The 13,125-nt window shown below is 40.9% G+C and overlaps 1 protein-coding gene across 1 annotated transcript in view; it reads left to right on the forward strand.

Annotated features, from left to right (window-relative positions):
* LOC117046275 (guanylate cyclase 2G-like) overlaps positions 1 to 13,125 on the forward strand; it is a 30,056-nt gene that overhangs the window by 12,917 nt on the left and 4,014 nt on the right. Inside the window, exons 9-17 of the mRNA XM_033148074.1 lie at positions 1,015 to 1,164; positions 2,729 to 2,812; positions 3,200 to 3,304; positions 4,173 to 4,244; positions 5,468 to 5,633; positions 8,218 to 8,373; positions 10,417 to 10,594; positions 11,265 to 11,408; positions 12,299 to 12,491. Of these exons, the coding sequence (XP_033003965.1) occupies positions 1,015 to 1,164; positions 2,729 to 2,812; positions 3,200 to 3,304; positions 4,173 to 4,244; positions 5,468 to 5,633; positions 8,218 to 8,373; positions 10,417 to 10,594; positions 11,265 to 11,408; positions 12,299 to 12,491 (1,248 nt within the window). The remainder of the gene's footprint in view (positions 1 to 1,014; positions 1,165 to 2,728; positions 2,813 to 3,199; positions 3,305 to 4,172; positions 4,245 to 5,467; positions 5,634 to 8,217; positions 8,374 to 10,416; positions 10,595 to 11,264; positions 11,409 to 12,298; positions 12,492 to 13,125) is intronic.

A 13,125-nucleotide genomic window follows, 5' to 3' on the forward strand; every position in this document is an offset into this window, starting at 1 on the left:
GACACTCTGCCACCTTGTTCCTCTTTCTCAGGACCCTTCACAGGTTGGTAGGTGACTGCGTGAAGCAGAAAATCTCCCATACTGGTGCAATTTTACTTCACTTTTTAGAAACCCTCACTTGTCATAGTCGTCCTTCAGCTTAAGCAGGGTGACAGTAGAAACATCTCTGGTTTGCCCTGTTAGCGTTATAATTTTATTTCATTTACAATATCACTCAATAATAAAGGTTTTCTGGGTGGTTAACAGTAAGATCAAAACCACAAGAAGTTCTCTTTTTCTGACAAGATGACCAAGGTCTATATATCCTATATGACTACGATACATTATTTCATAATTCATAAATATCAGCAAAAAGAAAAGCAGATGTCAGGGTGGAAGGTTCTAGCCCAGCCTTCTCCCTAACGTGCTAGTTTCCTATATATAGGAGTATTTCCCCCTCTTATGATGTGAAGTGGTGCAGTTGAGACATAATTCCTCTTGTATACTCTTTGTACAAGAACTATGGCTGTGTTTCATACTTGTAGCTACTTGCTTTGTTGCAACTGAACTTCATGTTAACTACTTGCCACCACTATTACAAATAACGGTAATAACAATGGCAGGTTTTGAGTATTTCAGTAATGGAATCTAAAATTAACGTGGCCATTTGGAATAAACTTTTGCATTTCAGCATTTGTGAACTTAAATAATTGAACCAAAACTGAAATACAAAGTTGCTGAGTTGAGCCCTGTAGCACATTCAATATTTGTTTGTCCCTCATAAAGGCATAGGTCTCCAAAACGAACCATATAATCAAAAATCTCGTAAACAAACAAATAGTACCGGTATATAAAAAATGCCAAGTTGCTTATTTACTGTAAGTTTTTCTCATGACAATGACGTTTCAATCTGTGTTTTGAAATATGAATCTAGTAAACACAGTTAAATTTTGCTTTCACTACTAATGCCAGTGTTATTTTCATTCAGGTTAATATATCAGCTTGTAACATTGCACCTTATATTATCTTTCAAAGGGAAACTTCTGTCTGTCTCAAGCAAGCACACCAGTGTCCAAAGAAACAGAGAGCTTTGGCTCCCATTTGTTTATGTCTAATAATGATGATTCTGGACCGAAGAACAAGCAAGGGAAAGAAGTATTTTACACCACCGCAGGACTTTATCAGGTGCATATGTGAACAGACAGAATATATTATGCCAAATGGAATTGTGTTCCATTCACTTCTGTGTTCTTCGTGTTATTTCTATTATGTACAGGAGAACAGGGCACAAACTGCCCAACAGAATAAAAGCCGGAATAAGTCACAGGATTCACAGGTAGGATTGTAAAGTGTGACAGTGTTAATTTTCTTCAGGTCTTTCATAATGTGCTCTAGCATTGTACAATGGACAGTACCTGTCTTGATAAAGTTCTTAGAATAATGTAGGCATGGTGTAAAATAATGGATTGTGATAGTTTTCCAAAGGTGTGAATGTTCAGGTGCTAAACCAGACCCATTGGTTCCTACCAGTAGCATCACATAGTGTAGTACAGCAACAGTAGGCACTATAATATATCTGCAAGTGATATTTCTAAAAGTATTAATCATTATATTACACTTGACTTATCACTGTTACAATCACCAGTCTGTACTTGTACTGTACTTATACTTTTGCCACAATCACCAAGCTGTACTTGTACTGTTGACACTTTTTTCAATTTAAATAGAGTACGTTTCTCATTAAGATGTAGGTTGTAATGTTGATCAGTTCCACATTAATATTTTAACTTTTATTGATCAACAAATGTACATTTGTTTCCTGTAAATGGCACAGAGTCACCCACTGAGGCCAGTACTTAATTGTGAGGAAACTGAATTTTCTCAATTATTGCATTTGCTATTGTTGTCTGGAAAATGAATGTATGAACACCATAGGACCTTACTGGATATTATTTCTGTTGCTATAAGTTATAATTCATAAAACACCCACTTGCACCACTCACCATTTTATTTTATTTTATGTTTAAATGTATCTTTTTAAAAAATAAAGAAAGAAATTGTGCTTTACAGCTGTGCTAAACGGAGAAAAGTTATCCCCTTAGGGAGGGAGGGATGCACACTGAGGGGGGAGAGAGATGCAAAGTTCTTGTTGGGCAGAGGTTATTCCACATGTGGGATAACTTCATTGGATTCAGCCCATCCATCTTACCATCTAGCAGATTTATTAGGGTTCTATAAAAAGATGGAACGTATTAAGATGTTGATGAATCTGAACTCATGATTTATTTTGCCTCAGACAAAAGCCACCAGCTGTAATGATTGTTCTACAGTTTACCACTCATGGTTTGTCATGAGCACAGGTTTGGGCAACAGACTAAGACAAACCATGTTTAACTCACAGTGACACACCAGCAGCAGAAGTAGAAGAGGAGCAAAGTGGCCACAGTTTCTTCTCTGGCAGCCCACACCATGCAAGCCATAGTTGGGCTTAACATTGCATATGAAGTGGGCCTATGTATCATTACTATTATGTAATGTATTCCTCTTCTTTGTCTGCCCATTATTTCTACCAATATGTACCCAGAGCAGCTAACTAAGTCCTCTGTAAATTCCTAGAGTGGCATAGTTGATGCAGTCACACAGAAAGATCCTCAATGTATCTCTGAAGATGCCTACCAGACTACGTCATTCATTTACCCCCAACAGTTTCCATGTTAATGTATTGTGCCTCTTACAATTTCTGTTTCAGGGAATTGTTGTCGCTCTCAAATTCATTGATAATCAAACAGAAGCCTGGATCCGGAAACCATCAGTTCTCCAGGAGGTTCGGGTGGTATGTTTCACTCTTAAATAGTTTAACATCCTGGATTGCAAATTTCCATTTGAACGGTAAACTGTAGCTATTTCTGAAACAGGCAGGTGATCTAAAATTCACAACTGAAATATGGAAGCTTATCAAGTAATGCAGAAAGAACCATGAACTTACTGAAATTTCTAAATGAGGCTATAGTTCAATATGCTTTGGAAAACAGATTTAATTAGCAAGGTCACCAACACAGGGCATTGTCTTGCTTTGACCAGATATCTCAGAGTGGTCCCATAGCTCTTTTCTTCTGCAATGCCAGTAAGAAGGAGCAGAGTAGGCTGGAAAAGATTGTATTTGCTTTGCTGTATGGTGTCAAATCTGAATGCCACACTTCCCAATATTCCCTTGCTTTAGATGAGAGAATTGAGACATGAGAATCTGGTGGCCTTCTATGGGATATGTCCTGAAGCTCCAAACATGTGCATTGTGATGCATTACTGTAAGAAAGGTAGCCTAAAGGTGAGTACTGTACATCAAAGTTTAGAACAATTATTACATTAATGTAGATCATACTTAATTACCCTAGAAAGGATTTCTAAAGCAGTGTGTTGCCAAGTCATATTATGCTATTTTTGGCTCTCTTCAGTATTATATCTATCTATCTATCTATCTATCTATCTATCTATCTATCTATCATCTATCTATCTATCTATCTATCTATCATCTATCTATCTATCTATCTATCATCTCACAGGACAGCCAGTGGAGGTGCCCTCCAGACAGTGGCGTACCGAGGGGGGCGATGGGGCGGAGCACCCCGGGTGCCAGCCTGGGGGGGTGACACTCAGTGCCACCCCCCAACTCCCAAGCCACCGCCCGGCACCCCTTCTGTGCGACGGTGGCAGCTTTTAAGGCTGCAGCGCGCAAGCAGCAGCACAGACTGCACGGAAGGGGTGCTGGCCGCTTGCACCTGGTATCTTGGGTGGAGTGCGCATGTGCGGACATGCACACTCCACCCTGGATGCTGTGCATGCGTTGTGACGTCATGATGCATGCATGGGCGTGCGTGCTAGGGAGCGGCGCCCCGCCCCCCGGGGGGTGCCCCCACATTTGCCGGCCCTCGGGTGGCAACGTGGCTCCCTACGCCACTGCCTCCAGATATGCTCCTGAACAGTGGTAGCCAACATGGTTAATGTTCAGGAATAATGGGATGTGGTCCAGCACATTTGGAAGGCGCATTTTAAAGAGTTTTGTCTTCTTTCCATCAGTATGAGCTAAGTATGGCTTCAGACAGCTTACATGTATTTGCATGCCTACTTTGAGTGGAGTCAGGCAGCAAGTGCAATTGTATCTCAAAAAAAAATATTTCTACATGTGTGTTTTCTAGGATGTTTTGATGCATTCTGATATTGAACTGGACTGGATATTCAAAATCTCCTTTGCCTATGACATAGTCAACGTAAGTATGGAGTAATGGAATTGCTGTCAGCTACTAGGACAGTCATAAAAAAATGCTGTTGTTGTAGTGACTGACTGCTGAAAATAAGCCAGAAAGATCCATGTCCATCACAAGCACCTGTTGTTTTTGTAACTAAAGCATTGGTGTTTATCAGAGAGTGTGTGTGTGTAAACTGCGTGAAGTTTTGCAACCCAATTCTAAGAGCACTGGGATCTTCAGATGGTGCCGAAACTGGATGCCCATTATCTGATGAAGTGGATTGTTTGGAGCGTATCACACCAGTGTTTCAATATCAGAAGCAGCACTTTGAAAAGTGTTTTTAATGACAATGTTTACAATGACCTAATAACATGCTTAGTCTTTGCATGTTACATGATCTAATAGCCACACACTTTTGATTATTCCATTTCTGTGCCATGTTTATACATCAGTGGCAAATGAAGAGGCTTTTGCATGGTTAGCATCAGTTGTGGAATTAACTTCCCTTGTACCAGGGCTGCCAACTCGCCCTCAGTATTGTGGGTGCCCGCCACTGCAATGTGGACGTGTGATATCACATGCGCACTCTCCTCCTCTCCACAGCCAGCGACGCACCCTTTTCCATGTCTGAGCTCCCCTCTACTGATAAAGGGTGCCTCGCTCACTGACTGTGGAGGTGGAGCTGAACTGCTTCTCTCTCAGAGGCAGCACTGCTGCTGCCTTCCAGCTTTTTCATTGACTTTGTGGGTGCCCGGCGCCCCTCATTTATATTATTGTGGGTTCCCAAGAAGCCACAGCTCCCTGGAGTTGGCTCCTATGCCTTGTACACTCCCTCTGGACTTGCATTTTGTGCTAGGCTTTCAGTAGATGAAGTGTTATGTTTTTCTTGGCTATACACACAGACGTCTTGGGGGACGTCTGTGTGTATATTTTTTAACTGTGACCTCTCCCAAAGTAGAACATATCAGATGAGTTTATGACCTCCAGAAAAAGGCACAGGTGGCAACAACTAGGAAACTCTGATCTAGAGACAAAAACCGCAATCCAGAACATTGAAATCAAGTTGAAGTAAAAATTTTAAAGTGTTACCTATGTAGCCTGCTAAAATAAATCTAAGCAATGAATGAAATACAATCTAAAGCTAATAAGTTCTTGTTTGTGGAAACTGCAGAATCCCAAGCTAGCTTGCTTTGTTTGGTACATGTATTTCATGTCTTTGTCTACACTGTGTGTTTGAATTTTAGGGTATGGTGTTCATTCACAACAGCCCCCTGAATTCTCATGGAAACCTAAAGCCCACCAACTGCCTGGTAGACAGTCGCATGCAGGTGAAGCTGTGTGGCTTTGGGTTGTGGGAATTAAAATATGGAAGGAAATCTCAGGTAATGGCAGAAGAGAGCAATTATGCAGGTAAGAACATTAAGTACTTTCCATTCCAAGAAAAGAAAGCACCACCCACCAGAGCATTTATCTTTATTTTATCTTTATTTTTATTTATTAAATTTATATACCACCCTTTATCCAAAGATCAAAGAATAAAGATACAAAATGAAAACACAAAACAAGCAAACCAACAAACCAATAACTCCCCTCCCACAAACAAATTTAAAAGACCGTAGATTATTTAATTAGCCCAAAGCCTAGTGATAGAGGAATGTTTTTGCCTGGTGCCAAAAGATATGTAGTGAAGGCACCAGGCGAATCTCCCTAGGGAAAGCATTCCACAAATGGGGAGCCACAGCAGAAAAGGCCTGTTCTTGTGTTGCCACACTCAGGCCTCTCATGTAAAGAAGGGCCTCAGATGATGATCACAGGGTTGGGTTCGGTTCATATGGGGAGAGGCGGTTCATGCGGTCCTGTGCCATTTAAGGCTTTATAGGTCAAAAACAGCACTTTGTAATGAGCCAAGAAACTGACTGGCAGCCAGTGCAGTTGGGCCAGGATTGGTGTATGCTCAAACCTTCTTCTCCCAGTATGTAACCTGGATGCTGAATTCAGCATCAGCTGAGGTTTCCAAGCCATCTTCGGAGGCAGCCCCATGTAAAATGTGTTGCAGTAAACTAATGTTCATTGCGCTAAGGTCCTATCTTTGGGCTGAATGGCGGATTATTCATTTTAATAAGAATACCGAGTCAGCAGATACCTGCATTTCACATTGCAGAATACTGGAAAAACAAAATCTTGTCATTATATGATTCTCTACCCAGCTGTTTAATGTATGTAATGCAAGAGTCTCCACTCATGCTAGAAGGACTGGAAAAAAGAAAATGCAATTTGAAAATGCAACTGATTTGGATAGCGTCCACATATTCTGAAATATCAGAGGGTGGGTGCAGAGAGAATATCTCTGAGAATGCTGAAAGCTGTGATTGCAAGGTTTATGACTTTCCCACAGCAAGGTTGTGTCTTTCCATGTCGCAATTACCGTATTTTTCCGTGTATACAACAAAGTTTTTTTTATTATAAAAAGTGTCAAAAATTGGGGGTCGTCTTATACATGGATAGTGCAGAGGGAGGAAGGGCGATTGGTGTCAGTCGCGAGCAGGAGATTGTCAGCGGCGATTTGGCGGGTGATTGGTGGCTGCTGATGGCGAGCGGATTGATGATTGGTGGCTTCAGCGAGGTGTACGATTGTCAGCGGCGGTCAGGCGGGTGAGCGATTGTTGGTAATTCCCCCCCCCCCAAAAAAGCTCGACAACTCTGGGCAATCCCCTGTCCCCAAAGCTTAACAACTGTGGGCAATCTTCCCCAATTTTCTTAATTTGGTGTCCCCCAAAATAGGGGTCATCTTATACACGGGAGCATGTTATACACAGAAAAATATGGTATGTCTCCAATTGGCAAAGTCTCCTGGCGGGAGAGCAAATTGGGCAGGATTTTAGTTAGTGAGGTTTTGCGGTGCGGTGCAGTATCTTGGAAGCATTATGTCCAGGCAGTTGGTAACATGAACATTTGTTATTAATTACAGATGGGTTATGAAATAATAATTAATTGTGGTTGTTTGCTGGTTCACAGAGCAAGCTTCTGTGGAAACCCCAGAGGGAGAAACTAGGATTGACAAATACAGAAACCTCCCGGTGCTTGCTTTCATATATTGCATCATGGCACATGATAAAAGATGGCACCTTCATGCCTTGGTGCTGGCTCTGGGGAGTGGGTGTGGGGCAAGTTTCCATGTCCTCAAGTTGTTAGCAGTGCCCACAAGAAGTGGTCTACATAATGGTGGGGTTGAGGCTGGCAACTACCTATTTTCAGGTGGGCAGGGCATGGCCATGCCAAATTCTAATATACCTTGGTTCTCCAGCGGTTTAGTTGTCAAACAAATCAGCTCCCAAACGCCACAAACCCGGAAGTAAGTGTTCGGGTTTGTGAATATTTTTTGGAAGCTGAACATCTGGTGTGGCTTCCGCTTGAGTGCAGGAGGCTCCTCCAGCCAATCAGAAGCCGTGCCTTGGTTTTTGAGAACCAAGGTACCACTGTATACTATTACCAACAAAGCTGTGGTATTCATTGCTGTCACGCAACATACCTGGATGTGTCTGGGGCACAACTATTTACATGGACTTCCCTGTGATGTAGCATATGTTATGGCCTAAACAGAGAGGAATAAGCATCTGTAGAGAATGCAAAAAGGAAATGGGGATAGTTGGGGATTTCTGCCTTTGTGAATTCCTGTGTGAAATTATCTGTTCTGCATCTCTTGGAGTAAAGATTGTAGTGACACAGTTTGTTGGCATTTTGAACGAGTAATATTTATTTTAAAAATACAAATTAATGTGGAACAGAATGAAACTATAGGTTAACTTGTGCAAAAATGACACGGACCAGAAATGGATAGCTTTGTCCCCCTTTGGGAATGGGCAAAACCCATAATTACTCACCAATTACACCTGGGGTAAAACTACAGCATAGCAGCAATTTTAACAGACTGTTGAGCCTTGTAAATACCGGTAAATGTTTCATCCTTCCAATATTTTCTCTCTTCTTATTTTAGAGCTTTACTGGACAGCACCTGAATTGCTAAGAATGGCAGAATATCCATTACATGGCACCCAGAAGGGGGATGTGTACAGCTTTGCTATTATTATGAGAGAACTGATATACAATCATGAAGACGGTCCATTCCATGACCTAAGCCAGAATGCAGAAGGTTGTTTCTTTGAGATCTGACCTGTGCTTTATTTTTTCTTCAAGATATGTAGGAAAAGCAACAAAGTCCTCTGTACGTGTGTGTGTGTGTGTGTGTGTGTGTGTGTGTGTGTGTGTGTGTATGTACATCTAACATGTCCTCCTCCTCAAAATTATGCAGTCCACTAGCAGAGAAACAATACAAACAATATATAGAGAGCAATTATACAGGTGAAACTCGAAAAATTAGAATATCATGGAAAGGTTCATTTTTTTCAGTAATTCAACTTAAAAGGTGAAACTAATATATGAGATAGACTCATGACATGCAAAGTGAGATATATCAAGCCTTTATTTGTTATAATTGTGATGATTATGGCATACAGCTGATGAGAACCCCAAATTTAACATATTCAACTTTGGGGTTTTCATCAGCTGGATGCCATAATCATCACAATTATAACAAATAAAGGCTTGACATATCTCGCTTTGCATGTCATGAGTCTATTTCATATATTAAACTCCATTGGCTAATGAAAACAATTGCTTACATGAATGGACTTTTCCACGATATTCTAATTTTTCGAGTTTCACCTGTAATTACTGTATAAGTACTAGAGCAAGGAAAGGAGATGAAGATGAGATCAAAACACATTAGGAAATTCTATGCCTGTGAATGTGGTTTGTTTATTCAAATAGTAGTAACCCTGAAATTAAAACTGCTACTAAAGAAAACATACGCATTATGCAACTCCCTTTGAAAAGCAATTCATATAACAAATGATTCTCAAACTCTTGTTAGTAGAAAGACTGGGCCTGATTCAGTTTTTCCTTAAGGAGTCACACATATTTTCTGTCAACAGCAAATTGTATTCCATACAATTTCTAGATATTAGCAATTTCCATACAATTGCTAATATTCTAGAGCCTTCCTTTCTCTTTTTCTATTTCCCCCCCAATTCCATTTTTAATTGTTTCTCAAGAAATATTTCAAAGCCATTTCACAGTAAAAGCATCAACAATACGAACAATTAATGACAGGTAGTAATACTAATATTTTCATAGAAATTGCAAATGTTAAAATAGCGCTGGCGGTCCACAAGGTGAAAGTGTTCCAAAACAGAGTGCATATCTAAAAAGTTACTGAGCTTTGCTCAGAATCCAAATTTAAATAGCTATTGACTGCAAATACATGATATGGAAATTCATCCTATATTTAGCAAGAGTTCCATAAGTTAATCGGCTAACTCAGGGTTGTAAATAATGTCTACAAGATTAAGTTGCACAGTCCCAAAACCAATATTCCCATAAATAATTTCATAATGCCTAGTAAACCAAATATACTCCATATTTATTTGAATAAATTACTGCACTATATTGCAGATCTATTTCCAGTTGGTTATGGCTGCAAGCAATATGCACTTAGATTACTATGACATATCTCAGTCTAGCTCATGTTTGAAAGGAACTGACTGAAAAGAACATATATTGCCATTGCTTTAATAACTACATGGCTTGCTGGCCCATTTCTGGGTAAGATTCAAAACCCTACAGTGCTCGGGAAGAACACTGTTTTCTTCCACATGAAGTTGTCCACACACAGAGACTCCATGGGCCTTCTCCTAATCTCTGCTTTTGAGCAAGGTTGCGAAGTGACTTCCAGAGACAGGAGAGATATATTTTGGGCTTTTTTCCTTCTCTTGGGGAGAGTGGCTGTGCACACTAGGGGTTCCAAGAGTTATCTGAGGAATGGGGTTCACCGCCTTTATTGTGACATTTAGGAAGCTGCTTTATACTGAGCCAGACCATAGTCCATTCATACTGGCCACCACCAGCAGCTCTCCAGGTTAGCAGACAAGGTTCTCTCCCAACCCTTGCTGGAGAGGCCAGAGACTGAACCTCAGACATTCTGCATGCAAAGCAGATTCTCTACCACTATGGTCCTTCCTCAAATGTTGAAAGCATATAAAATTAAAGGAACTGAAAGAAAGAAAGAAAAAAGAAAAAGAAAAGAATTAATATTCTGAAATCTGACTCATACTCTTTGTTTGGTTTTTTGTTCCAGAGATAATAAAAAGAATCCGGGACCCTAATTCTTCTGTTCCACTGCGCCCTTCTGTTTCAACACAGAAATGTAATGAAAGGATCATCGCACTTTTGAAGGCATGTTGGGATGAATATCCAGAGAGGAGGCCAACATTCTTCAACATCAAGAGAGCACTGAGAGATGCCAGTCCACAAGGGTGATTATTTTCCTTCATGTATGTGTGGTTATTATTCAGGATGAAAAGCTAACCTTCATGTTGGGTTCTGTTCCTGAAGATAAAAAAATAAACCACACATAAATTGTGTGGTTTCCAAATCTAAGTATTCTCACCTCTTTGCCTCCTTTTGCTAAATCAGAAAACAGTGAATGGGATAGCAAGAGTTTCTGGGTGAGGCCAAATGCAGCTCCCCCCCCCCACCCCTCTGTCTGACCCTTGAGACACTTCCTAGGCCACGACTCTTCACTAACTCTACTCTGCAACTCCGTTAAGTATTTTTGCCTATCTGGAATGTGTCCTTCGACTGTGATCATGCCTCTTGATTGCCTGGAAAGGTGTGTGCATAGAAACCTCTGTTTTTTGCATGGCTGGGATGTAGCCACCTGGACCAAGGTAAGGGTCACGTCCGTTGCTCTGCCTACCTTTGTTTTTGTTTTTGCCTCTTACCATGCCCACTGCTGCCATGTGGCCCCTGAAAGGTTGCCCATGCAGGCCCATGCAGGAGTGTGAAAAGATTCTCTACACATGCATCAAAACAGTTCCAGAGACAACAATGCACTTTCTTACAAACAATGCAAAGAAATTTGGTAGAAACGGATACACACCTGTTCCTTCAAATGTTTTTCGTTTGTTTTTTTAACATTTCCAGAAGTCATTTCGGTATCTTGGACAACATGGTGAATAAACTGGAAAAATATGCAAATCATCTGGAGGAAGTGGTTGAGTCAAGGACAACTCAGCTGATGGCAGAGAAGAAGAAGACAGAAAAGCTTTTATCAGCTATGCTACCTGGGTAACGGAAAGCCTTCACTGCTTCTAAGCCATTCTTCAGTAGAAGATGACTTGAAACACTTTCACCTTTGGAATAAGTCCTGCCCAAGAATGAGTTGGCAGTTATGTGCATTAGTGGGACCCATAGGCCTTTGCTCGAACCCCAGTTTTCTTATATTTCATCTAGCTTAAAAAAATAAAAAAAACAAGCCAACCCCGACCTCTCTCACCGCCAAAGGAGCACAAGCGAACAACAGAGAACCTACACAAACAACACTGACACCAAACCCTACATAGATTAAGTAAAATAGAAACATCGTCACCCCACCCCACCCATCTCCCCATCCCGACCACCCCTTCCCCCTTTTTCTTCCTAATGTCTCAACAACCAAAACTGATTTGTAAAAATGTTACATGGAAAAAATATGAGATACACATTGCACCTTTGTAAATCAAGAAAATCTTTAATAAAAAATACTTTAGGGGGGAAAGGAAAAAAAGAAAGAACAAGTCTCTATTGCACATAGTTATGGATATAGGTTGGAAATATTAAAATATGATTACTCAGATTGAATTGGGCCACCACACACACACACACACAGACACAGTGGGAAACCAAACAATATGTACAAAAGATTCGTATATTAGTAGATATATGTATAACATGCAGTATATTAGAGGAGGTTGCTTCAAAAAATTGCTTCAAATATGTGTATATTAGTCAAAACAATGTATAAAGGTGTGTATTAGGAGAAATTAACACTAAAATCCTGAATAATTTTAATGGGGATTTAAAAAACAAATAATTCCCAGATTGCTGCAGAAATGTGAACTGAATTTAAAACAGAAAAATGAGAAACCGAAACAAAATGATTCTTCCATCTCTGCCCTTTACCCGTATTCTTGCTCCAGTTTCATTGGAGAACAACTTGTTGCTGGGAAATCAGTGGAACCCGAGAGCTTTGATTCAGTCTCCATCTTCTTCTCAGACATTGTTGGCTTCACCAAGCTATGCTCTCTCAGCTCTCCATTACAGGTTGTCAATCTCCTCAATGACCTGTACAGTCTGTTTGATAACATCATTAAAAACTACGATGTCTACAAGGTAGGCAGACAGCATTCCCTGGGAGTGAGTGGGTTGACTTAAAGGGCATTCTGCTCTTTTTGTTGATGTTAATCTCTGCCTAGTTCTGGCCACATACTCTTACTTGGCTCTCTTTCACCCAAAGGAAAGAACTACCCATTGGGAGGAAGCCAGTCTAGCATGGATACATCAATGTGAGATACTAAATGCACTGTGGGATGAGCTCACTCCAAAACATTTTTTTAAAATAAAACAATGAAGTTCCCCTCAGAGAAGGGTATGCCAAGTCATTCCTCTTGGTCCCAATGAGGGGACATCAATAATGTACCATGTTTTGACACCTGCCATCAGTAGAGATGGGGATGTGGGTGGCGCTGTGGGCTAAACCACTGAGCTTAGGGCTTGCTGATCAGAAGGTCGGTGGTTTGAATCCCCTCGATGAGGTGAGCTCCCATTGCTCAGTCCCAGCTCCTCCCCACCTAGCAGTTTGAAAGCATGTCAAAAGTGCAAGTAGATAAATAGGTACCACTCTGGCAGGATAGTAAACGGCGTTTCCTTGTGCTGCTCTGGCTCGCCAGAAGCAGCTTAGTCATGCGGCCACATGACCCAGAAGCTGTACGCCGGCTCCCTCAGCCAATAAAGCGAGATGAGCGCC

Source organism: Lacerta agilis, chromosome 5 (assembly GCF_009819535.1).
Source record: "Lacerta agilis isolate rLacAgi1 chromosome 5, rLacAgi1.pri, whole genome shotgun sequence".
NCBI classification, from domain to species: domain Eukaryota; kingdom Metazoa; phylum Chordata; class Lepidosauria; order Squamata; family Lacertidae; genus Lacerta; species Lacerta agilis.